Below are 25708 nucleotides of genomic sequence, written 5' to 3' on the forward strand. Positions count from 1 at the left end.
TGGAAGCAGTGGCAGCAGAGTTTCCACAAAGGCTGTTCAGGCTGGCATAGGGTGTACCACTGGCCTGCGGGGCTTGGCACGGCTTGCCACTGTTCTCAGAAGCAGCAGATTGATTCCCTGCCTGACAGCTGGCTGACGGGTTTGTTTCTGCACCCACAAGAGTAAACCTCATCTGGTTAGGGACAAAACTTGGAGCCTTGTCTGTCTGATTGTAATTTCTGCACAAGTTTTGTTGAATACATGCCACATACCAGCTTTCAGAAATAGGGTAAAAACACTAGGGGAGGAGAAGTTCCCTCCTCTCTCCTCCCTCCCTCATCTCCCCAGAAGGAACATAGTGGCTTTGGTGAAGACAATTTTTTTTGTTGTTGTTGATAGTATACAAGCCTCTTCTGCTTTGCCAGAGAACATGATAATCTTTGAGCAGCCCTTATGTACTGTTGGGTTTTTTTAATCTTAAATGACAATGGTGTGATCCATGGTGTTACTGATTATTCATTTGTACCCACAAGTTTACTTCATCCTGCATATATCCTGTTGGTTCACACTTTGTTGTTGAAATATCTCAGGTGCACCATAAAACTCCAAATATAACAGCTATGGCTTTGAAAGATGGTTATGAGGAAAAGGTTCAAAAGAATATAATATGAACATCTGCAGGGCAAGATTTTGGACACCAGTCTTTTCTGTTATATTGTTGTGGTTTAACCCCAGATGGCAACTAAACCCCACACAGCCGCTCGCTCACTCCGCCCCACAGTGTGATGGGGGAGAGCATCGGAAAATTTAAAGTGAGAAAACTCATGGGTTGAGACCAAGACAGTTTTATAGGGAAAGCAAAAGCCACGCACGCAAGCAAAGCAAAAAAAGGAATTAATTCACCACTTCCCACGGGCAGGCAGGTGTTCAGCCATCTCCAGGAAAGCAGGGCTCCGGCACACATTGCTTGGGAAGACAAATGCCATAATACTGAATGTCCCCCCACTTCTTTCTTCTTCCCCCAGCTTATATACTCAGCATGATGTCATACAGTATGGAATATGCCTTTGGCTGCTTCTGGTAAGCTGTCCTGGCTGTGTTCCCTCCAAATTTCTTGTGCCCCTCCAGCACTCTCTCTGGCAGGGTCCAAGAAACTGAAAAGTCCTTGACTTAGAAACAATAAAAATCATCTGTGTGCTGTCAACATTTTTCTCACACTAAATCCAATACACAGCACTGCACCAGCTACTAAGAAGATTAACTCTATCATAGCTGAAACCAGGACATATATTATTTTTTCTACCCTGTTACTGTGGATCATACTATTTGATATATACTATTATATATGTGTCCATGTAAGAAAGGAAAAATTAAGTGACTGGGGAACAATTCTCTGAAAGGTCTGCATGTTGGTACATGCTTTTATCAATCAGTGTTCCCCAAACACATGTAAACATCTGATGTTTACAGAACACATAGTCTGAAAATTACTTTCAGAAGTTAAAACCGTTACTGCTTTTTGCTTAGCTTCACTCCCCCTTAACAACACAATCTACTTCCACTGCACTGTATGAACACTAGCCAGAAACTGGCAGGAATTCCTGCTGCTCTTTTGGAAGGCACCAGGACATCCATTGACAACAATTCCAATATAAAATTTCACATGCATGTGTCAGTACAGCTTCTCAAAGGAAATTTAAATATTTGCTTTGAATGACCAGCAGTAGGTGTAATTGTAAAACCCAAAATGGTAACACAGATTATTGCCTCTTTCTTTAATGCTGCTTGCCAAGACAGCCCTGCTATTCAGGCAATATCTATAATTTGTGTAGTTCTTGTCTCAACTGTAGTGCAGGCAAATGGAAATGGACCTTACAATGGCATTGCTTTCACTTCATCTTTTACCTTCAGTTTTTGTGTCTATATAACTGAATTCCTTTGTTAGCTGTAAGCACATAACCTTACATGAATCAGTGGTTTGTCAGGGTAATGGGAGAAAGCTGTATTGACAAAATAGAGTTAGATACATAATGCAGACCATATAAGTTGAAAGGTAGTTGATCATAACATAGTAAAGGGCTGTCAGGAAAAAAAACAAAAACCAAAAAACAACTATTAATGAGCATTTTTACACCCTGCAAGAGGTGGAATACCTTTTTAATCTGCATGCCTTTCCATAAGAAGTGTATGGCAGAGCAGAAATAGGAGAGTGTGCAGCTATTCCTAACCTCCTGCTTGCAAATGTTGTAGGGCTGCACCTTCTTCTCCCTCAAATGCACTTCTGTAGAAAACCATATGCGGTTTTCTGTATGTGAATTCTGTAAATCTTACGCAATTCAGTGGTTTCTCCCTAGAATGTAAGGACAGCTGGTATGCCAGAAACTTCACAGCCTTCATATCCTTGACTTTCCCCCTACAGTTTTCCAGAAACCGCACTTTTTTCTTGGCTTCCAAAATTCAATAATTGACAGTTTTGTTATCCTCATATTTCACTAGATTAGTTTAACATGTTTTTTCAGTATCTTTGATTTTATTTTTTTTTTAATACTAATGATTCAGGAGAAAACATGGGATCTTAGGCAGAGATAATTCTTTTCACCTCAATCTAAGACACTTGCTATGGATAAATAGATATCTGATTCCCTCTTGGGACCTAGAAGAAAGCTTTATATCCCCACGTGATTCCTTGATTGTATACACTCTTCACCTGCTTTTACTGCCCAGTGTCCTTGTGCCAGAGGCTTTGCTGATGCCATTCTAATTCACTGGGAGAACTCTACCCAAACAACTACATGCCTCCAGGCAGTTAGCATGTGGCAGCAGTATGATTAGCACAAAAGAAACAACAGCTCTTTCTTCCATCAGCTGTCCTTTGAGAATTCTTCATCTTTTCCCTGCCTTCACATAAACGTAAGAGTAACAGATACCTATAGCCATAAATTGTTTTAGACGCTCAGATTAAAAATGCTGAGGAAATACTTTCAACTGCAAATTAGGAACACTGACTTTTAATTTATAAAATCCATTTAAGAAACATAAATGTTGCCACGAGAATAGAAATATCTATTTAAATGTTTTCATGTGGGTACACTTTTGAAAAAATATTTTTTAAGAAGCAGGTTATTATATTGTCAAAATAATGCAGAAGATTATTTTTATTGAAATGCTTGCTGGGAACTGCAATTGGTACATACTTGGGTAACTGTAAAAATATGGTTTATGTTAAAAATGTTTTAATTTAAATTTTTCTTTAAAACAGTGGCACATGTCTTCTAATACAGAGTAGGGCAAGGTGTTTAGGATAAAGCTGCCAAATCTGGATAGTATTAATTAAAACATTTCCCATGTGATGGATACCAAAGAAAAATAAGCTTTATTATATTTTCTTCAGAAGTTTAACAGGGATTAAATAAATCTTAAAAAAAAATATTCCACCATTGCACCTACAAAACAGGAAAAATTCAGTAGGGGGGTGGTTTGCAATCATTGAAAAATCAGTAGTAAATAATAGAATTTTACATAACAATATTTTTTGAAAGAGGAAGATCTGTAAAGTTTAAACAGAGTGTTTGTCACCTGTTAAAATGATATGTAGAAATTATATCCAGATTTCTTAAATTGAGGCAAGGCTGCAATCTTGTCTTTCTGTGTTTTAGCAACATCTAATGAAGTAAACATCATATCTTTGGCCGTCTACAGAGGCCAAATAAAGTGGGGTTTTTTTTAATGTTTTGGCTATTCATGGCAACTCTGGGAAGTATAATCCTTTTCCCAGCCTTTTAATATCAGTTGAATGAGTCTGATGCATTGACTACTAGAAGCAATGCACAATAAGTTTTTCAGCCTTCTGTGGGAGTTTTGGGTTTTGTATCACACAGTAATAGATGCTCATGAAATTTAATGTCTGGTGGAGTTATTCACAAGAACAGGACAGGTGTCACCTGGCATTGATCTGATGGAAAACTGCTAATACACTGTATTACACCATACTTTATTACCTAACCATTTTGGAAAATGCTCCTGGTATAATCAGTAGTGAATAGAAGAAGCAGCTGTACAGAACTATGCACAATGCTGTTAGCACTTCCTGGCTAATGTGGCTTCAATATATTTTGGTACCTAGAGTTAAATATTTTAAATACAACTGTTCTACAGTTTTTCTTCTGGGGAAAGCTGATAGCCTATGGACTGTCTTAACTTTGGGAACCTTCATGTACTTTTGAGAATATAGTTTTAAAATGTTATTTTCCCATAAAACTCAGTGTTAATAGTTTCCTAGTTTTTCAACCTTGTTAAAAAGATTTAGATTATATAACCTTCACTGACAGTCACAGAAGTATAACCACTTACAAATGCTTCTGTATACAAGTGCTCTGTTAACTACAAGGATTGTCTTTCTGTCCTTATCAACAGTGTCATTCAAATTTAATATCCACCTTGAGCACAAAGTTGTCTTTGTCATTGTCAGGAAACAGTCACTATCATGTAACTCACACTTTTTCCAATGCATACAGCACTGCATTTGCCTCTCTTAGAATTTTTTTTTTTCTAAAGTGGTTTAGCCTACCAAGAAATCCTGATCAGATTTGCTTATTATTAACTATACTATAATCTTCTGTGGTCATCTGCACATTTCAACAGAGTTTTGTATTTTCTGCTATGTCAAAATGCTACAAATAACTAGTCCAAAACCAAATTGCCATGATTTCCGTTAAAAACACTCACAGGGGACAATAACTCCTATTTGAAAATCATTTTCCTCTTTGACTCAGGTTTTACTTAATTTAATATGGTTTACAAAAATATCTAAGTAAAATCTAAAAACGAGTATAACTACTTCACAGACTTTCAAACCTATAAGCCAAATACTGTATTAATATTTTAATCAGTTTGTATTTTTTCTAATTTTGGAAAAAGAAAATCCAAAATTATCTTAGCCAGAATTCTAGATCTTTTACAGTCCTGTTGGCAGTTGTTCATACCATTCATATCAGCTACACAAACCGTGGTATCTTCTGCTTCATCTGGATGAGACAGGGAATATGTGGTGTGTGCTACAAAAAGCAGAACACACAACTATTTGTAAACAACACATCTTTCCTGTGTCAATACATCTGATTGGCTATACCCATGGAAGTGTCATCAAGGTCTAGATTTCTTTTTTTTTTTTTTTTTTTTTTTAATCCATTAGAATTGTACTGGCTTCATTAAATGATTTATTTTTCTTAATGAGTGAATTGCAGCAGAAAATATTTTTCCATCACTACCTGTCAGGTCATCTCATTAAATCCACTTTGTCTAATGTGATCTGTTAACATAGCTTAATGAAAACTGGAATTGATTATGCAACTACACACTATTTTTCTATTGATAAATCTTATCTCAATATAAACATTAGGACTGTAGTTGCTAAGATAATGAGCAACAACAGAAAGGACAGAGGGAATTATTTGTTACTGCCACAGCTGTACCCTAAATTAAGAAATATAAGAACTGAGATGGAAAAATATGAAATAGTAAAATATGAAATGCAAGAGAAGCTCCATTTCCTGAGAAGTAACATTTTCCATGTTTGTCTGACTCAACAGCAACATCAGCAAATGCTTCCTGCAACAGCATTATTATCTAGCTTAAAGTTAACATACATTAGTCAGAGGGATTTCTTAATAAAGGTGGAAATAATTTTAGAAACATATAGAAAATTACTGAATATAATCAATGTAAGCAGAGTAACTATTAGCATTAGTTACTTATAATTAATACTAATTAGTGATCAAGGACTTATGCCAATAACCATTACAGCAATATTGAAAAAATAAAACTATACTATTTTAATTCTAAGTATTTCCTAATCTTTGAAACCTCTAGCTTTTGTGACTAAAAGAAAGGCAAAGATATTTGGACTGAGTGAATAATTACATGCAAGGAATTTTCACAGAAACTGTCAGGACCTTGAATGCATCAAGAGGCTGTAATTGGCCTGACCTGGCTATAGTCATCTTTCTCTGCTCTCTTCTTTGGTGACCTCTTTCCCCTCTCTCACAGCTTTAACTGCCTGTGTTCAAGGTCAGCTCTGATGCAGCGCAGCACTGTCACCTTGGATCACCCTACTGTGAAAACAGAGCTCACCTCTGAGATGTCTACGCTTTCATTCATCTACTCGTGAGCTGTATAAGCTCAGGCCTTTGCACTAGACCCTTTCCAGACAGTACACCTGCATCCAGCTTTGTATCCTGCTGATTCTGATCTGTTGGCTTGACTACCCAGCTTGACTGCAAACCTGTTTCATCGCTACAGACTTGTCTAGTTATCACTGGACTTCCAGGTGAATCTGTGGATTTGCTGTGTTCTTGTGGGTATTGAAGGACTGTGCACTTTGTTGGTAAGGACACTGTCCCTGCCAGCCTTGCTGTCACCCTTTGTTCCAGCTTTCCTTCCCTTACAGAGTAGACTACTCTTCCTACTCCTTGAAGCAAGGAGTAACAATAATACTAATACATTTTGTCTGAACACCCAAACAGATAAGTGGACTAGAACTGTATAAATGGCTTTAGGTGGCCCTGCTTGTGCAGAGTGGTGGACAAGATGACCTCTAAAGGTCCTTTCCAAACTCAACCAGCTGTGATTCTGTGAGTGGTTTTTTAGAGTAACCTTTAAGTTGTTCCCAGTTACTGCTCTTGGAGAAGTTATTATTTCCTCTCTTTTGACAAGCTATGGCCAGCAGAATCTTGGTACATGATGGATCTTGCTCAACATTTTCAGGGGCTATTTTGAGAGTAAAGCAGAAGTAGTTTTTTTCAAATTGTCAGTTGGAATCAACCTCACCGCACTGCAGTTTCTTCATCAAATTTCTACTTTGTATTATGTTTAAACTTGCTTATGTTTAGAATACTAGTTTGACTTCCATTAAAAGAACGGCAACAGATGTTCTCAATTCAAACAACGTATTTTTAAAGGCTGCAACACAGCTGTGATTATAATTTCTGTGGATTATAACACAGAACCACAATTAGTTATATATTCTATTTACAATAAAAATACTCTTCATTTCTCTTACTTGATATAGTACTAAACATGGTCTTAGTAGAAAAGTTTTAAAAAATTCCATATTATCGAACTGAATTGTCCTTGTGTTATTGATTTAAATAAACAAAACACATAAATGTATGTCCCTCTTGTCTCTCAGAGTAATGAATGAATTTCAAGTTCTGCTTGTCTGAAGCTTTTATAATTTGGAGCACAGAATTAGTTTAACATGTATTAAATTACTTACAGTGAATCCTCCAATTATGTTAAGACACAATCCTTCATTCAGACAGTTGATGCTGAGCAGCCTGCAGTAGTCAATTACTTCCTCACAGTTCTTTCCAGTGAATCCTGGCATGCAGCTGCAAATACACCAGTGTATTTTAGAGGACTTGCATTTTAAAAAGTAATTGTATTTAATTATGTTCCATAATTCTATTAAATAATATTTTGCAGTAACAAAACAGATCTCATGTGTTATTATAAATTAAAAAAAATATGTTTTCAAGCAATTAAAAATCAGTTGCATGATTCTGGATATTTTTGTTTCTCCATAAAGTATTTTTTTTTCATTAATTGAAGCCTGTTCACACCAATACTTCATATAATCTTCTGGAAACAAAAAACAACCTAGAATGAGGCAATATTTAGTAAAAAGCTATAAAAAGAGGTTTTGGAAATCTATTAGAAAGGGTGGGTCAGTTAAACCACCAGAGAGAAAAATTAGAAATACGATGATAAATGAGGTTTAAAGCAGTTAGCATCAATCATTACTAATGATTAACAAAGAGCAGTCAATAATGACGTGCTTAGGTATGTAAAGGAACAACAACGTAGGGAATCTGTGGAGAGAACAGTGCACAGTTGTTTTTCTGTTTCTTAATTACAATTCAGTTTTGTTTTTTTTAAAGACAAACCCTAGCATTCTGCTTGTGTGACTATTATTTCTGTGTGATGCCAATGGAGCTGTGGAAAACTCTTCTATGGTAAAAGGAACTGCAGATATTTCTTCTGCTTCAAGTCAGCACTTGTCATTAATATGAGAAGACCCTTTTCTTATTTAGCACTCCAGTGTTCAAAAAATCTCCTGTACACAAAGAAAAAATATGAGATTCAAATGGATAGTAAACAAGTCTTACCCAAAAGAAATAATGGAACAGCATAGAAAAATATTTAAGTATTTATATCTTTCTCAAAATGTGCAAAAAGTGAAATCCGGACCACAACTCTCTTCTGTGTTTTGATAGATATAAAATTTTGGTCAAATTCACTCCATACATTCTTACAGAAATACTTAACATCTTCCTCTGTTTAAAGGCTCTTTCTGGTAGCATGGAAATAAAAGATTTAAGTTGAAGAGAAAGGAAATGGCTGGTTAGCTGAAAGTTTGTTTTTGTGAAAGAACCTAAAAGTTTCTTTAGCTTTTTCTGAGAGGTATTTTATTTAATGACTCAGCCCAGAAGCTGGCAGTCATGAAGGTGACACAGAATTGCTTCTGGTTTTTCTGTACTCTTGCTCCTAATGGATATGAGGTTCAGTCATGTTGCCTGTGTTTCCCCTTTTTGTAAATAATGCAATCTCTGGTTTCAGAAAGTATGAAACTTCTCACAGTTACGTAACATACAAAAGTAAATTATATGTTTTCAATAGCAAATAGTCAGGCAACAATATTCAATAGAAAGTATCTGAGTTAACCCTGTTTTCTAAATCAGTTAAAGATGCACAGAGGCATTTGCAATGTCTGGAAGCTTAAGTCATTTATTAACCATTGCTGAAGTGTTAAACAGGCTGCATTTCACCAGAAACCCCTAGAGACCATCCACATAATCCATACGTAGAACCATTTGGACAGAGGTAGATGGGTACGGCCAAACCTTCTCTAAATAGTTATATGATTTGAGGCCAGTATAGAAACAACCACAGGAAGACACTCTATGAAAGTGACAATGGACTACATAATCCTCACTCCCCTCTTGAAAAAAATTGCTGTATGTAAATTCTATAATTATATTGCTGCCATTTCAATTACTTGGAGTCAAAGTTCTTGCAAAGTCTATTCTTAAAAAATTTCCAGTTCACATATTGTAGCTAAAGGGAGTTTTTTATAATACTTAGTTGCTTTTATTTTAGCATGGTCGAAGATATCAGTTAGTTGCATATTTATTTTCCCCTCTGAACAGAAGTACTCATCAACAGAGTATTGGTTTCTTTTATATTATAGCACTATTCATCCATATATTATATTTATATATAAAAGGAATATAAAATATAAAATAAATGTAAAAATAAAATGTAAAATAAAATAAAAATGTATATTTTGTTATAATTTGATTTTTAAATAACACTGAAACCCGAACCAGGGCAACTAAATTATAACATTTGTTTTACTGATTTGTTTTTACCTATGATCGGCAATCAGGTGAAAATGCTCCTAACTTTCTTGGTTCAATTTATCTAGGTAATCTATGACTTTCTAAAAATACGTAATTTAGTAAGCCAATTCTAGAAACTACTTTTCCTAATTTTTATATTTGCTCATTTTTCCTGTTTTTGTTTTTATCATTGTTTGGCAATACACATACCAATGCCAGAGACCATAACAGTAAATTAATAGCAAGAAAGTTGACAGTAAAGTTCCAAAGATTACACTAACAGAACGAATATTCTCAGAATCCATTTTCTGTGACTTTTTATTGTCCTAAAAAAAATGGATAATAGAAGAAGATACAAGGTAAACAATCACAATTTATTGTGATGGATATCCTTGTTCACTGCCTACTTGAATTCACCTTAAATTTTGACATTTAAGGAAAAAAATATGTTACTATTACATTCTTAGCACAAAGCTGTATATGATATCAAGACTGAAGGGATGGAATTAGAATACAAGATAGTCATACATCATAACTGAAGTGGGGAAAATTAAATTGAGTCTGTTTGGTTTTCCATTCTAAACATATAACTACTGCTTTCTCAAAGAAGAAAAGACAAGCAGGTAGAAGCTGAGATGGTGATGGTTATAAGTAGAATGCAGCTTAGGCATGAGAAGCACATAAAGTAAAACAAAACATAAGGGAATAAAAAGGTCAATTCAGCTATTATTTGAATTTGTATATGCATGTGAGCTAAAAAATTACATTTATTTAAAATGTTAAATTCCTAAAAGTGGATCAGGTAGTAGTATTAAACTGAATGAAACACATGCAGGTTTTTGTGGAGTAAATAGACATAGTCATAACCTACAGTCTTTGACAATGATTACTAAAAATTAAACAAAACTGCCACTTGAAACTTTGAATGAGTGGCCTCAAATCTCCCAAATAAAGCAACATACTTCATGGTAGGTTTCCTTTGGGTAAAGCAAATTAAAACATGACTCATAGCCAGAAAACTCCCAACTTTGTGACCTAAAACTGAAACTGTTAAACCACTGTTCCTATAACTCCTCTTAAATTCTGTTATTTAAGTAGGTAAGTAAGATGTAATTTACAAGGAGAATTTTGCATCCTAAAAATAGAAAACCCTGCTGACTCTTGGCCCTCTCTAGAAGTTGGCACCTCCTCTACATTTCAGGACTCTGACTTTGGCAAGACTTCAGCTCTCACAAACAATCTGATCTCCTTGTGAAAAGTACATTATTCATATTCCCTCAAAATGCTTTGTCTCACCTAAATGTCTCGTTCCAAAGTATACAGGCAAAATATACACAGAATTTACACTTATTAAATATTTTGGATTAAGTGGTATAAACCTGATTTTAATTTAACAACAAATGAGGGAATAATTTTCAATTTATTAACAACAAACAGTAAAAAATATTGCAATCACTAATAGGAGCCTTCATGGACTGAATGGCAAAACTAAGGCTGAGTACCGGAGGTTTTCAATATGCTTTTCAACAGGGTGATCGATAATCTCATCTAAGCTCCCTTTCCCACAAAAGGTTGAACCAAATGGTCTTTTGAGGTTTCTTCCAAGCTGGGCTGTTCTATAATTCTACTGAACCTAAATTCCAATGCTGCCATATTTTACAAATGATAAAAGTCTGCAGTTTTAGTATCAGGTTTAGGACAGCAGTCAAGGCTTTCTGTGTCCCTCTGTACAGAGAAAATTGGAAACATCCAGAGGATGCTTCATCCCACCTGTCCTGGGTATGTCTTTTTGGAAGAGATGAGTCATTTTCTGGAGTTCTTCCTTCACTAAGGAAGTTTGGTGTGCAGCTTGGATGCTAGGGAAAACCATGTGGATTGAACACCATCCAAAGTCTTTTCTTAAATGGTATGCACAGGGCCAAGCACTTGACTTTGTACAAAGCTGACAGAGGCACTCTCCATTACTCTATCCACAGTGTTCTCTTTAGAATGTTATTTGCCCTTTTTACCAAGTTCTTAGTGTCAAAAAAAGTAAGTGTATAACCCGTCCCATTTCTCAAACTAGCTCTCCACAAATGTGTCTTGCCTGTCTTGTCAAATGTGTATTTTACAGATAGCAAAACTGAATGCATGAATAATACATAAATATTAAAAGTAAAAACTAAGCAGCAATGATATTAATAGGATCTTAATACCTGATATTAGAAGAAAACAGTATTGTACCATCTGAGCCTCAAACTAAAATCTCTAGCACCTAGCTTTACCACGTAACTTAAGTGATTATTTTGATAATCAATACAAATGGATTCTTAATTGCCCATTTTTGCTTTCTGTTAATTTGATCTAAATCATGCCTTCCACTTTTATTGTCACAAGGTATATCAATGGAAAGACTGTTAAATCACCATGCCTTTCCATAGCTATTTTCATTAACCAATTTCTACTGTACAATGACTTTCATGGTACAAACCATTTCTACCAGTGCTTTGTGAAATTATAGATTATTCAAGCTGCATTGTACACGGAATTTTTTTTAAATAAGTTTTTTTAAAAGAAAGATAATCTATATCTTGACATTAATTGTTCATATTATGCATATTTTAAAATGTAAACTTCAGGCATCGTTTCATACTAATTCATGCAACAACATAGTGTGTAAAAGACTGACTATATAACAGTAAATTATTAGTAGCTTATATCTTGGTTTAAAATATTGGAAAATAAATGATAACACTATTGTTCTGTGCATATATAGATATACATATCTATATGGAAAGATCTAACTGAGTGTGTGTGTGTACATGTTTGTGTGTATGTAGTTAGATATAAATGTAAATACAATTATAAGGCTTTTTTCCTTCTTTGGGAAAATTGTAAACTTAGTTCTACTTATAGTTTACTTTCCAGACTTCTCAGCTGAATTTCTTATGATGGACTGTAACTTTATGCTCTGTACTTCTGTTACGTATTTGCAGTTTGTAAGTTCAGTTAGAATGTGTTTTCAGAATTCTGTGTACAACAGCTTTCAATTTTCTGCTTTTATGAATATCCTAATATTTGAAAGTTGTTTACTGCACTTCAGTAATGTTTACCAGAACTTACTTCAGGCAGCCAGATAAAAGCCAAGAAAATAGGAAGAAGAAAAATTGTACTCTTAATGGTGTAAGAAAATATCTAAAAACTATTTAAAGTGAGATGAAATTATATACCAGGTTACTTCTGTTATTTTCAAGTGGATAAATTTTAGCATGATCTTTCTGAATAAAACACTTCCTAATATGCTGCTTGAAGGATCAATCTAAGACCTATTAATGCATGTCTGTGAATTAGAAATTAAATCAGTTGTCTTGACCTTTCACAAACAACATAAACATCATGCACACTGAAAGTAGTACCTGTAGTATACATGCCATCAATGTGCCGTTTTATATATTTTATGTTACAGTATTAAAGATGAAACAATTTATAACTTCTTAAACACCTTCTTTTTTGTAGCACTTCTAGAGTTGTCAAAAAGGCTAACACAATACAGCACCAAAACTAAATTAAAAAAAAATGTTAAGAATTTATATTTTTCTGTGTTCTCTGTGGCTGATAGTGTATTTTCTTTCTGCAATCAGTGGGATAGCATCAAGTCATCCAATGGAATACTGAAATAAATTAATTTCTAATCTTACCGGCACTTATAGTTCTGCTGATCAGATACACAAGTAGCATTATTTAAGCAAGGCAATAATTCACATGGATTCAGTATTCTCTCACAGAACTTGCCAGTGAATACTGACAGACAAATACATGCCACGTCCTATAAAAAAGAAGGAAATAAGAAACAATTATTTGTTGTACCCAAGGCAATAAAAAAATCAGTGTTTACTTCCATTACTATAAAGACCTAACTAGGACAGGGTTTCATCATATTAAACAGTCTACAAAGACAGAACAAAAAGCAGTTTTAGCCCCAGATAGGTTACAAACATAATTTAGGGCAAGTGGAATAGGCCTTCCAGCACAGATTATACCATAGTTGGGTTTGCTGTCTGGAAATATACCAGCTCTAAATTTGGCTGGCTTTGTGATTTCCTAACTGAATCAAGAAGGAGGTTTTTTTTAATTCATTTGGGTTTTTTTCCTAATTTCTGAATTTGTTCCAATGTAACATTTGCATCTGTTGAATAGTGACAGTGCACCAGGTACATCATATACCAAAGGATATTCACTAGCTAGAGTAGGAAAGAAAATGGTGTAGTATCATTTTTCCCCTTCAATATGAAGAACAGAGACTGTGCTTCTCTGTGATAGAGAAACATATCTCTCAGTCACCGCAATCTTTAATTTACACAGTAAGAACAGCAAGTTATTAAGAAAAACCCAAACAAACAGCTGAAAATGTTCAGGTGTTTCTTTAGAATTGGTCTTAAAGGCATGATCAGAATACTTCATTTTTACACCTACTGAGATATTTCTATACATGTGAATCAAACTACCCGATCTGTTTCTCTACAGAAATGATTGTACAAAATAGTATGTGATAGTTTATCTAATAGGCAAAATACTTAGATAGATTGCATCATTTAGAAATCTATCAATTTGTTCAGCAATTTAGATGTCTCTTTTTTTTTTTTCTCTGTGGGTGAGTATGTATCACTGGTATGTGATAATGATCTTTTGAACTCTTCTTTCACTATTTTGGTTCTGTGTAATCACTGCTATTTGCAATAGTCATGCTAATAAAAGAAGGTTGACAATGAAGTTTTAAATATAACCAGATATGAGTCTATTATCAAACCTTTGTGAGTCTACATGAATTCATTCTAATTAAAAAAAAAAAAAATAGAACCAGATACCATAGGAAAAGCAAGAAGAGGAAACAACCGCTTTCATGGAACAGATCCTCTTGGAAGCTGTGTTCAAGACATGTGGATGACAGGGAGGTGATTAGAAACCACCAACATGGTTTCACAAAGGGAGAATCATGCCTGACTTCTTAGGTGGCTTTCTGTGGCAGAGTGACTTTACTGATGGATAAGGGAAGAGGAAACGATGCCATCTACTTCTGTAAGGCCTTTGACATCATTGCACACATCATTGCTGCTAAATTGGAGAGATACGGATTCAATGGATAAGGAATTGGCTGGATGGCCATTTCCAAAGACTTGCAATCAACAGTTCAATGTCCAAATGGAGATCAGTAACAAGTAGTACATGGACCTGTACTGGGTCTGGTACTGTTCAACATCTTGATTAATGACACAGACAGTGGGACTGAGTGCACCCTGAGCAAGTTTTCACCAAGATGAGTGATACAGTTTATTCACTAAAGGGAAGTGGTCCCATACAGAGGGACCTTGACAGGCTTGAGGAGTAGGCCCATGTGAACCTCAGGAGTTCAACAAGGTCAAGTCTAAGGTCCTGTACCTGGGTCAGGGCAATCACCAGTATCAGGACAGATGATGATGAATGTATTAAGAGCAGCCCTGTGGAGAAGGACGTGGGGATACTGGTGGATAAAAAAAATGGATATGAGCTAACAATGTGAGCTTGCAGCCCAGAAAGCCAATTGTATCCTGGGCTGCATGAAAAGAAGTGTGGCCAACAGGCTGAGGGAGCTGATTTTCCCACTCTGCTTTCATGAGATGCTACCTGGAGTACTATCTTCAGATCTGGGAATCCCAGCATAAGACAGACATGTACTTGTTAGAGTAAGTCCAGAAGTGTGCCACGAAAATGGCTATAGAGAAAAGCTGAGACAAGTGGGGTTGTTCAACCCTGAAAAGAGAATGCTCTAGTAGATCTTGAGTAGATCTTTCAGTACTTATAGGGGGCTTATAAGAAAGATGGAGAGAGATTTTTTAAAAGGATCTATAGTGATACCAGAAAGAATAATAATATTAAACTGAAAAATTATAGATTTAGGTTAGGTGAAGGAATAAACTTTTTACAGTGAGGGCGGTGAGACACTGGAACAGATTTCCCAGAGAAGCTGAGGATGCCCCATACCTGGAAGTGTTCAGGATCAGGTTGGATAGGGCTTTGAGTAACCTGGTCTAGCGGAAAATGTTCCTGCCCACAGCAGGAGGGTTGGAACTAGATGATCTTTAAAGGTCCCTTCCAATCCAAACCATTCTATTATTCAGTGATTCTATATTATGTTCAAATAGGGATCTCTGAAGTTTATACTTACATTTGGCAAATCTATACATGTACCTCTGTTCTGACATGGCCTTGAAGAACATTCGTTGATATCAATTTCACAATTTTGACCAAGAAAACCAGCAGGACAATCACAAATATATCCTGGCTGATTATATTGGCATATGCCCCTGTTCAGGCACGGCTGAGATGCACAAGGATCACCAGGTTCCTCACAAAATGGACCTAGAAGAAATAAACGCAAAAAAAAATTAGGGAGTCTTTGAATGAATGATGCTTCTTAATATGCTGCCCATAAACAATAATTTGTCACTAATTTGTATTTCCCTATGATTTCCTTTTTTTTCCTTCCTTTTTCTTTAAATTTTAGGAGGGATTGAGAGGCTGTGTTTTTCTTAAATTGTTTACACTGTGAAGTTCTAGTAACTGACTGGGACACCTTAAACTATCATCATTTAAAAAGCAAAGGACTTAAAATATTCCTGTACGTTTTGTTTGTTTTGCTGAATAAACATGTTAGAAATGTGTGAGAGTGACTAAACTAATCTGTTAGCAAAGGGAGGAGGAGAAGGGGAACCATAGTCCCAGGAGACACTGAATAGTCACTGAACATCTCCCTTGCAGTGATTATTATTAAGGGAACCTGGATCCAGTGGACTTTCAGACCAAGGAGATTCTTCACATTCCTGTTTATAGATCCAGCCAGTAGTGGAGTTGAATGTACTCTCAGTAGGTGCACATGCAATCACACGTACGCACACACTACAGACACAGTGCCCACATGGATCAACATGAAGAGCAGTGCCTTTCTCTGCACAAAAACATAAACACCACTCAACAAGAAAGAACAGCAACAATGGCTCAAACATTTTCCTTCTTTCTGGCTAGTCAGTACTGAAGTTCAATAGCAAACACCCCCCGCCTCTTTTTCTAAATGCATAAATACACCCATATTAATGGATCCCTCAAATATCTGCATAGGCTTTAAGACTGTCTGATATCTATACTTGGATCCGGAACCTCTTGCCAACTTGCTGGCTCAGACCTTGAGTCATTCCAGATCTAGGTATCATTCTAGTTGCTGGCTAGTCCATCTTAAAAGCCCACCCCTGCCCACCAGGAAGGGTGGTAAAAAACAGTAAAGAAGTAGTAAAGAAAAGGGACTGCAGTGATCAGACACAGGCTCATCCAGAGAAGCATAATGAGCTGCAGCCTGCTTACATTCATCCAGCCCTTTTATCACCTTTTCTCTGCATTTTCCCATATTTGTACTTCTCCTGTCCACCTTGATCCCTACCTTCTTCATCCTTTTTTTCTCCCAGATAAACAACTCTTACCTAACTGTTTGTCCCCATTGGCCCCAGTTTTGTTGCCTTTATACACAAATTCAGTATTTCTGATATGGTTTCCTAGGTAATCTTGGCTTTGGGTAATGGTTACCCAGTCTCTGTTGGACTTGAAAGAAAATAATTGACAAAATGTGTCCAGTTCCCCCCTTTAATTATTTGTAAAGTTCTCCTGTCTCTCACAAAATTCTCCCTTAACTATCTGTGAAATCTAGTCTTCCCTCTTGGTGTTATCTGTAACATTTGTCAGCCACTCAGTTACTCCTTAAGCTCAGCAACTTCTCACTATGTTCAGTAGTTTCCCATGTTCTTTCTGTTCAGTTATTGTAACCCCAGGCAGGGGCTTACTAATCTGCATGCATATCTCAACAGTTATGAGCTACCTAAGTATTTTAGACAATTAACTCTGTAGTTCTGCAATGTCAAGGATACAATGGAATTATAGCAGCTAGGAATTTACTTCTATTTACTTCTGGAACACTATGTAGCAAATATGCTTTTTACATATCTCGTGCTTTGGTATTCTAATTTAAACCACCTTCCTCACACATACTTACCAATCAGTCTCCTTTTTTATAATTTGCTGTAGCAATAATGTTAACTTGATAATAAATCTATTCTGTATTCTGAAGTAGTAGTATGTATTGATTCTGCATTTTGTTAGTAATTTGAATCAACCGAATTAAAAATAGTCATAAAAGAATAAATTATACTTTACAAAAATATGTAGACTTTTGAAATCACAGCTGGAATACTTTAAACTCAGAATTGTAAACTGCAAGGTAAACATAGCTAATTTATCCTAAACCAATTAATAGATAAGTATGTGAGCCTCTAACAGTTTTCTTAACAGACTAGCTATGTAGAACAACAGTAATTATGTGGAACATTTACCAGAAGATGCAGTAAATCTTAGATTACCAATAGATCTAGCTCTATTATATACCAGAACAGCTAATGCTACAAACACTATACATTAGCAGAAAAAGGATCAAAATAATTTCTATCACTCAGTGAATTGGAAATAGTTGTTCCAATAAGGCAAAATGAATTGGATCTTTCTTTTAGGATGTATTATTCACTTCTCTTTAGCATGAGGGGACTTTCAAAGAATCTTTTGTGAAGCTCTTGCTATCGCTCATCACCACAGTAACCAAATTACACTAAAAGTATATTGCAACTTGCAGATGTTAGGGGTTGTTAATAGGAAAATCTAAGGCGACCATTGCTCAGAACAAGGCCATGGATGGTATTAGTGCATATATAAGAGAACATTTGCAACATGATGTGGATTGGTCAATTGTTTCTTATTATTCATTTATTATTTTGCTGTCCTGTTTTACTTTAGCACAATATTGCACCCTGGCAGTACTCATAGATGAAGTTAGATATCAATGCTTATCCTACTTTTTTTTTCCTCTTACTGGGCGCATGTGACAAGAATGAGTGCTCCTGTTCCCACCCACATTGCTAAACAGAAGGCAAACTAGCAAGTGGTCCCAACTGCTCTACCCAACAGAAATCCAGAAAGTGTAGTTCCACAAGCCAAATTGATTAATTTGTTCCTGCCATTGTTTCTACCATTCAAATCATTCAATCCTCCCCACCTTTTCTGCCACCATTACCAAGATTTTTTTGGCCTTTTGTTAAACAATGACACTGGATGGAATTATTAGAACAGGACAATACTAAATGAACAACATAACACAGAACAATGAAGGCCAGCTGGGGAAACCAGATTAAAGAAGTGTCTTTTTGGTAATGCTATGTTCATGTGTAGGAAATGGTAAACTAGGAAAAGGGCATTGTTCTGCTAAAAAAAGAGATAGTGCAACTTTCTTTTAGGGAACACTAAAAGTAGCTAGAAGAGGAATAGAGAAAAGCCTGAGAGGAGATAGGAAATATTGTTAAGCACAGGATGAGACACGTATACAGGAAAAAAAATGTATGGTTCAAGGATCTCAAAAAAGGTGTTTATTTTCTTTTCTCCTTGGTATCTCCTTGTAAAGGTCAAAAAAAAAAAATTCTTCTTTTTGTTAATTTGGAAAAAACAGTGCATTTAGTCTGAATAGGGAGCCAATTACCTAACCAGGTCAAGGAGGATCAATTTAAATGAAGATACTGAGGTAGCAACTGCACTCATGGTCTAAAACATGAGTCATATCTTTCACAGGTCTATCTAGAGGGAATGCAATAAAAAACTATCAACTGCCTAATGTCTTTTAGGAATAAGTCAGTCTTGAGCAGGAATGTTTCTTTAATCATTGAAACTACTTATGTGTTTGACGTTCCTCTGCTTTAGAATTTCTCTTATTCAGCATCTTATGTGCAAAACAGGAGCAGTGCTCTTCACCTGAACATGCATGCATGATGAATTTGACAAATCAAGTCAATAAATGGAATTCTGGACAATTGGTGTTTTCAGCTTTTTATTCTATCACACTCAAACTATTTTCTAAAGAAGAAAACTATTTTCTAAAGAAGATTGAAAGTTGACTTGATTACAATGCTTGGATGGAGAAAATATCAAGCACTAAACAGATTGTTAATTCAGTGGAGAAAAGCGTAACAAAAGCAACTGACTGAAAAGAGAAGCAAAACCAAATAAAGTTAGAAACACCTCACATATTTTTACCAGTGAGGTCTCTGTACCAGACTACCATGAAAGGACTGGATTCTACAGTTGCTGATGTCTTCACATCAATGCTTTTTGAAAGATACTACTTAAATACGAGACACCTTAATAAATAGGTAAGCAATGTAACAATCTTTGGATAGAATAGATGAACAACTGGTGCTCTAAACTTGCAAATCTATCTACTTTGACTCAAAATCTATACAAAACCTCCTGATAGTTGTGCAAATTTAGGAATTCATTCCAAATTTCCATTTTTAAAATTTACATATTTTTGTCATCATTAGTGTCTCTTGTTTAGGTAAAACCTAACTTCATAGCATGCTGATGTTGACTGACCTCTTGAGTGCTGTTGTTAGAAGCAAGGTAAACAGGGAACAGGATAAAAATAGATCTCTATAAGATGAAGTCAAATGCAAACCCCTGAAGGAGGACAATATTTTACCAATGAACAATGCAACTGGGAACAACAGATTAGTCCAAATTGCACATGCATATTGAAAATTTTTGTACACATTTAGGAGACCTGAGACTTAAATTAGAAAAAAGTGCAAGAAAAATTCTTTTAACTGGATAGATCTGATGCATAACCTTCTATTCTACACTGATATCAATAACAACATAATATATGCATAGAATTTGATGTAGGTGATGGTTTTCTGTTGCCAACAAATTCAGCAGAAATAATTCTTCTCTCAATCAGACCCAAAAAGGCATTTGCTGAAAATACTGAAGTCCCTTTAGTGTTCACTGATGAATAATTAACTACTCAAAGTTGTGATAGATAGCTCAAATTCTCAAGAAAATAAATTCAGAAACCATGGTCTAATGGGAGATATCTGATTCAGGAAACTTCAGCATTAAAAAACCCTAGTTATCAGCTTGGTTGAATATCTTGATTAAAGAGGAAAATTCAAGAAATTAAAGACATAATCAGTAGGATTAGTTCACCATGGTTGTTCAACACAGTGAATTGTTGTTAGGTTTACTTCAATAAAATAAAAATTGCGTAACATTAAAATGCAGGTATGAGTGAGTAAAGATTATCCTATAGACCAATATAAAAGCTTCAGTTTAAGGAACTGAACCTTTTTTCCAGCATTTTCTATTGCTTTTACATGTGAAAAGGATGAAATCCCTCACCAAAACAAAAAAAGTTATGAACCCCTCCAGGCCTTCCTTGTTTGATTTAACTGTATCCCTGTTAGTCTTCATTAGTTATACCATGTTATAATGCTAATCCATTAAAAGTCAAAGGACATTACTGACACCACTGATGCGCATCAGTCCATTCATTAATATACCACATAGAACTATTTACATAAATATCTGGGGTTACTGATTAAAATAAATAGTTTTTATTTTTCATAGAAATCTTTCTGAGTTTCATATTTATACACCAATTTCTCTTTACAAGGAGTAAAATATGTGAAGAACAATATTAGTATACTATGCTTTAATATGTATGTTCATTACTTTTGTTTTGTTATTCCTCTAATGAAAAATCAATATTTTCTGGAACAGTTATGCATAAGGAACAGTAAAATATTTCAGGAAACAAGTGAAAATACTTCTGCAATTAAATGAATGCCTGCCTTCATAGCTCAGTTAACAACTTATAGTTAGTCCAATCCAGTTCACTACTTGTTTTTACTTTCCGGTTTCATCAGCTGCCCTTCCTTTTAGATGTAAAACTGAGTCTTAAATTTTCTCTTTTTTGAAAGAATTATTTATTTTTTTTCTGTTTAAAAGCATCAATAAATCACAAGCTCTTGTCTTATACATCTGGACCCTGAAATTTGCCAGTATTACTATTGGTACACTAAAGCATTAATCTTTGAAATACAAATACAGTATTTGCATGTTCATATAAATTTATAACCAAAACCAATGAATGATACTTTCCTGAATATAAAATTTCAATAAAGTTTGAATCAAAATTAAATCTACTTAAACTTCATCTACTAATCTTAATTTTAGACCAAATAGGCAGTATCAAAGCTCACTGATGTGCTTTATACAAAAGCTCCAATCAGCAGACTTGAAAATAGACATTTTGGAAGTAAATGAATGACAGGAACGTTAGCTTCCACCAGAGGAAGGCCTATTAGAGAGTAAATTACAGTACTGCTGGAAAAACTCATCAAGAGTTCAAGAGTCCTTGTAAACTTCTAGTTTTACTTCTTATCTTGACTAACCACTGCGTTCAGAAATTCTAAAATAGTCAAAACAAATAGTACTGGGCTGATTCTGAGCTGATGCCACCCTGTCCACTGCTAAGGTAGTGTGCATGGGGCTGTCACTGTTTCTGGAAACCTATTATTCCCTGGGGCAAGAGCAGGGCATCACCCTAGTCATAACAGATCAATATACGATTTCTGGCCTAAAATAACTTTCTAGTGTCTCCGTTTGTTGCAGATGGGGTGTTCAAATCACTGCTATGGGCAGCAGGAAGAATAGCCATAATGTTCAAATTGACAGCTATGACTTTTATCAAGAACACCAATGCTGCCCACTCACAACAAGTCCAGCTTTAAAATTGTCTTTCCCCTTGCAGCCAGCTGCTGGTGTTTATCGCACACCAGGTATAGAAGAAAATCTGCTGGTCCATTAATAGTGAATGCACTAATACTCCATGTTTTTTACTACAGTAAAATTATATGATTACTTAACAATCTTTTGAGAAGGTGGTTTTAAAAATTGCAATAGTTACTGCTTTCTCTAAGAAGGCAACATTTTCTCCAGATAGTATTAGTACAGTTCAGCTGCCCCTCAAATGACAAGACGTTTTCCTATGCTCAAGTGGAAGGTATGTTCCTGATGGCACACGTACTTCTGTGAGAGGCTCAATGCTTCTGAGTTCTGAAGTATTCCACCTCTTAGAGATGAGGAGGTCTCTCCTGGCATTCGTGGACTAGCATTGTGCCTGACATTATTCAATATGGTTTATAAAGATACGAATAGGAGGTACATTTTTTATTAAAATCCTAAATGATAATAGATCAAGTCAATACACTGCGTGGGACAGAAATGTTCTTCAACAAAATACAAAAGTCTCTGATTTCAAACTGTGAAAGTACAAAATATGAAAATAACCCCCCCAAAAAATATTAAGTATATAACTATATAAATGGATACTAAACAATAACAAAGTGACAAAAGCTTTGTGAACAAAATGAGAAAGAAGTCTATTGGACTGCAAAAATAGGCTTTATTTGCTCACTTTTCAGTGAAGAACAAAATACTTTCTCGTTCACAGGAAGCAAAAGTTGATAATCATTGGTGAGAGATTTTAAGGTGCTTTTTTATATACATCACTAGTGAGACTAAAATGAAATACTTCATACCATTCTGAGTAAATGACAGACAATTCAAGGAAATTTAATACCAGGATGTGTCTCCCAAGTGAAGGTAGGCAGACTGGGCAATGGCATGCCATGCTGGGCTGGGATAAACCTAGTGATGCAGCTGGAATAGAGGAGGAAGAACAGAGAATCCAAGAGATGCAAGTTCTCCCTGGGTTTGCAAAGTACAGGCAATGGTTGATTAATCTAGTATGGATGGGAAACGAGGTATAGTAATTCAGCAGAAAAAGTTATTTAGAGATGTTTGAGAAGTTTCTTGTAGAAACAGGTAGAAAATAAGCTTATATTCAGAACAAATATGATCCAGCCTTTTCTGCTTTATTTCCTGTGTTTACAGCCAGCTAGAATTGAAAAGCAACATCCCTCCTGAAGAGCTTAATAATATGGGAAAGGGAACATGCCTCAAGCAACACTGTAAATCTATTAAATTCTCAATGGGCAAGGTGTTACTTAACACTTCGATGGATGTCTATACAAATCTCATTGGATACTGAAAGGTCTTGAACCTTTCTGTTCTTTGTGAAACAAGCAAAATATATTTTCTTCTCTTTTGTTTAGTGGAGTAATGAGTGGTAGCTTCAATACCTCTTAGGGGCAATGATTAGCAGCCTGTTGAAAGCCCACTGCTTTTATTATTTTGGTGGTGGATAACACCTTAGGGCTTCTGTTTCACCTTAAGTTCTGAGTTGTTCAGTTGCTTTCTAAACTTGCCTCTTTTCCAAAGGTCAAACCTTTAGAAGTTCTTTAGCTTGCATATCTGTTTTGTATCAAAGGAAACACTAAAATAAGGTTGTTCCATGTCCCATGGATATGCTTGGAACTTCGGCCTTGTCTCTTGAATATTTGAACAGCAATTTTTAGCAGAAACTTAGAATAAATATTTTTCTGAAACAGACATAACTTGATCATTATGCATAACAAGGGTTAAATGTTCTTAACTCTTTGCTCTGGAAAAAAGAATGAAAGTTTGCACTATTTTCCTGATATTTCACTCACTTAACAGAGGAAGGGAAGGAGGAAGGATGGGAGATAAGGATTTGCTAGTGGGGCAGCTGTGCTCTCTAATCTCCAGAGTAAGCATGATAGGCATCTGCATAGACTAAAAAAAAGAATTAGATGTCAAAGCAGTAAGCAGTCTGATCTGTAATTCAGGGTATTTTAAAGGCTTTCAGTTTATAGAATATATCAAAATTATTGACTGTGAAATAAATATATGCTCAATTTATTTCACAACTGATACACTAAAAACTTATTGAAAGGTCCAGATATTAATATATTTTAATTTTCTGTTTTATATATATATCAAAGAAGATTATTTGTCTTCACATAGGCATATTTAGACAATATTATAAGCAAAAAAGATTTATCTTTTTATATACCTTCCGTTCATATTTGCCCACTTGCCAGCCAATGCAGGATTACAAAGAAGTTAACCATTTTATTAACTGAAAGGACTCAATGTAGATCAATAAAAATAATACAATAGCAGTTAAAAAAATGAGCAAAGCTTGTACATATTTTAATATAATCACAGTAACAACATGAATGTTTTATTTATTTTAACATCTCATTACTGAAAAAATTACATAAATATTTGGATTTTTTCTCTATAAACCGTACACAAAGTGTGAAATGGGATATAATGAGAAAGAAAGAAACTACAATTTAGTGGGAAAGCCAATGTACATACAACAGTAGGATCCCCAAATGGAGAAATCTACTTTTTAAAGTCTTTTGCAAATGTACTGAGTAGAAAAAGAAGGGGAAATGTTGTGATTAATAAAAGGATGTATTTAAAAACAAGAAAAAATGATGGAGACATTATTGCAGGGGAAGGAAAAAAAAAAAAAGAACAACAAACCAAAAAAAAGGTAAACACAGTAGAAACTTGTCTCTAAATAATTACAGCTTTACCTATTTTGTTAAAACAGCCAGCCTACTTGCACCATAGGTAAAACAATCAAAAGATGTATTATGAAGCATGAAACCTAGAAATAGATGTGATTTAATTTAACATGAGATTCTAACAATTTGAACATGATTTGGGGTTTTTTATGAGGTCAGATTAAGGTTGTAAAGGTATGGTTCACATCTTTGATATCTGTAGTAGAAAAATTTTAGTAGCAACATTTGAAATTTGTATAAAAGTTGTAGAAAGACCATACCTTCAACAGCATGCAGAGTCGCTCTGCTATATGTTTTGAACTATGTTAAATGACTGAGTAGTGCTTTTCCCCTAACTTAAAGTGTAACTTGGACTTTTACACTCATGTTCAATTTATTATTATTATTTTTTTTAATTTGCTATCAACTATCTTGAAAAGCAAAAACTTCATGGATGAGATAAATGTAATAAAAGACGGTGGCAAATTTGGCTTGACCTTCTCCTTGGTAAAAAGTAGAAAAGAAAATGTGTTTGCATTTTTCATCATCATAATCATTTCTGTATTGAACATCTGAGGTCAGCAGAGTAAATGACAGACAGAGCTCGTCTGCTTCTATCTGGGGCAATGTACAGATTTCCTACATTTTTATTTAATCTCTGTACTACTGCTTGAGATTCACAAAATCATGTAATGGTTTAATTTTATGAGATCAGTACAACTCTGATAAATACCATGTATGACACAATTGAACAAATAATTTTCTCAGATCTTGAGCACTCCATCTTACTTGCAAAGATTACTTTAAACTTTAGATATTACAGTAATGTAAGCTAAATAAAATTAAAGCAGTTTGAGATTTCTGGTAATATATTGGTGAAGTTACCTGTTCAATAGACTTTTTAGGAATATTAAAAATCCTCTCTACATTATTAAGCAAAGGAAGTTTTGT

At 35.0% G+C, this 25708-nt stretch overlaps 1 protein-coding gene across 1 annotated transcript in view; it reads right to left on the minus strand.

Annotated features, from left to right (window-relative positions):
- Positions 1–25708, minus strand: part of EYS (eyes shut homolog) — an 874042-nt gene that overhangs the window by 793943 nt on the left and 54391 nt on the right. Inside the window, 3 exon segments of the mRNA XM_037392524.1 lie at positions 7253–7367; positions 13055–13182; positions 15559–15752. Coding sequence (XP_037248421.1) covers positions 7253–7367; positions 13055–13182; positions 15559–15752 — 437 coding nt within the window.

The sequence above is a fragment of the Falco rusticolus genome, chromosome 6 (genome assembly GCF_015220075.1).
Source record: "Falco rusticolus isolate bFalRus1 chromosome 6, bFalRus1.pri, whole genome shotgun sequence".
Classification (NCBI taxonomy): Eukaryota; Metazoa; Chordata; class Aves; order Falconiformes; family Falconidae; genus Falco; species Falco rusticolus.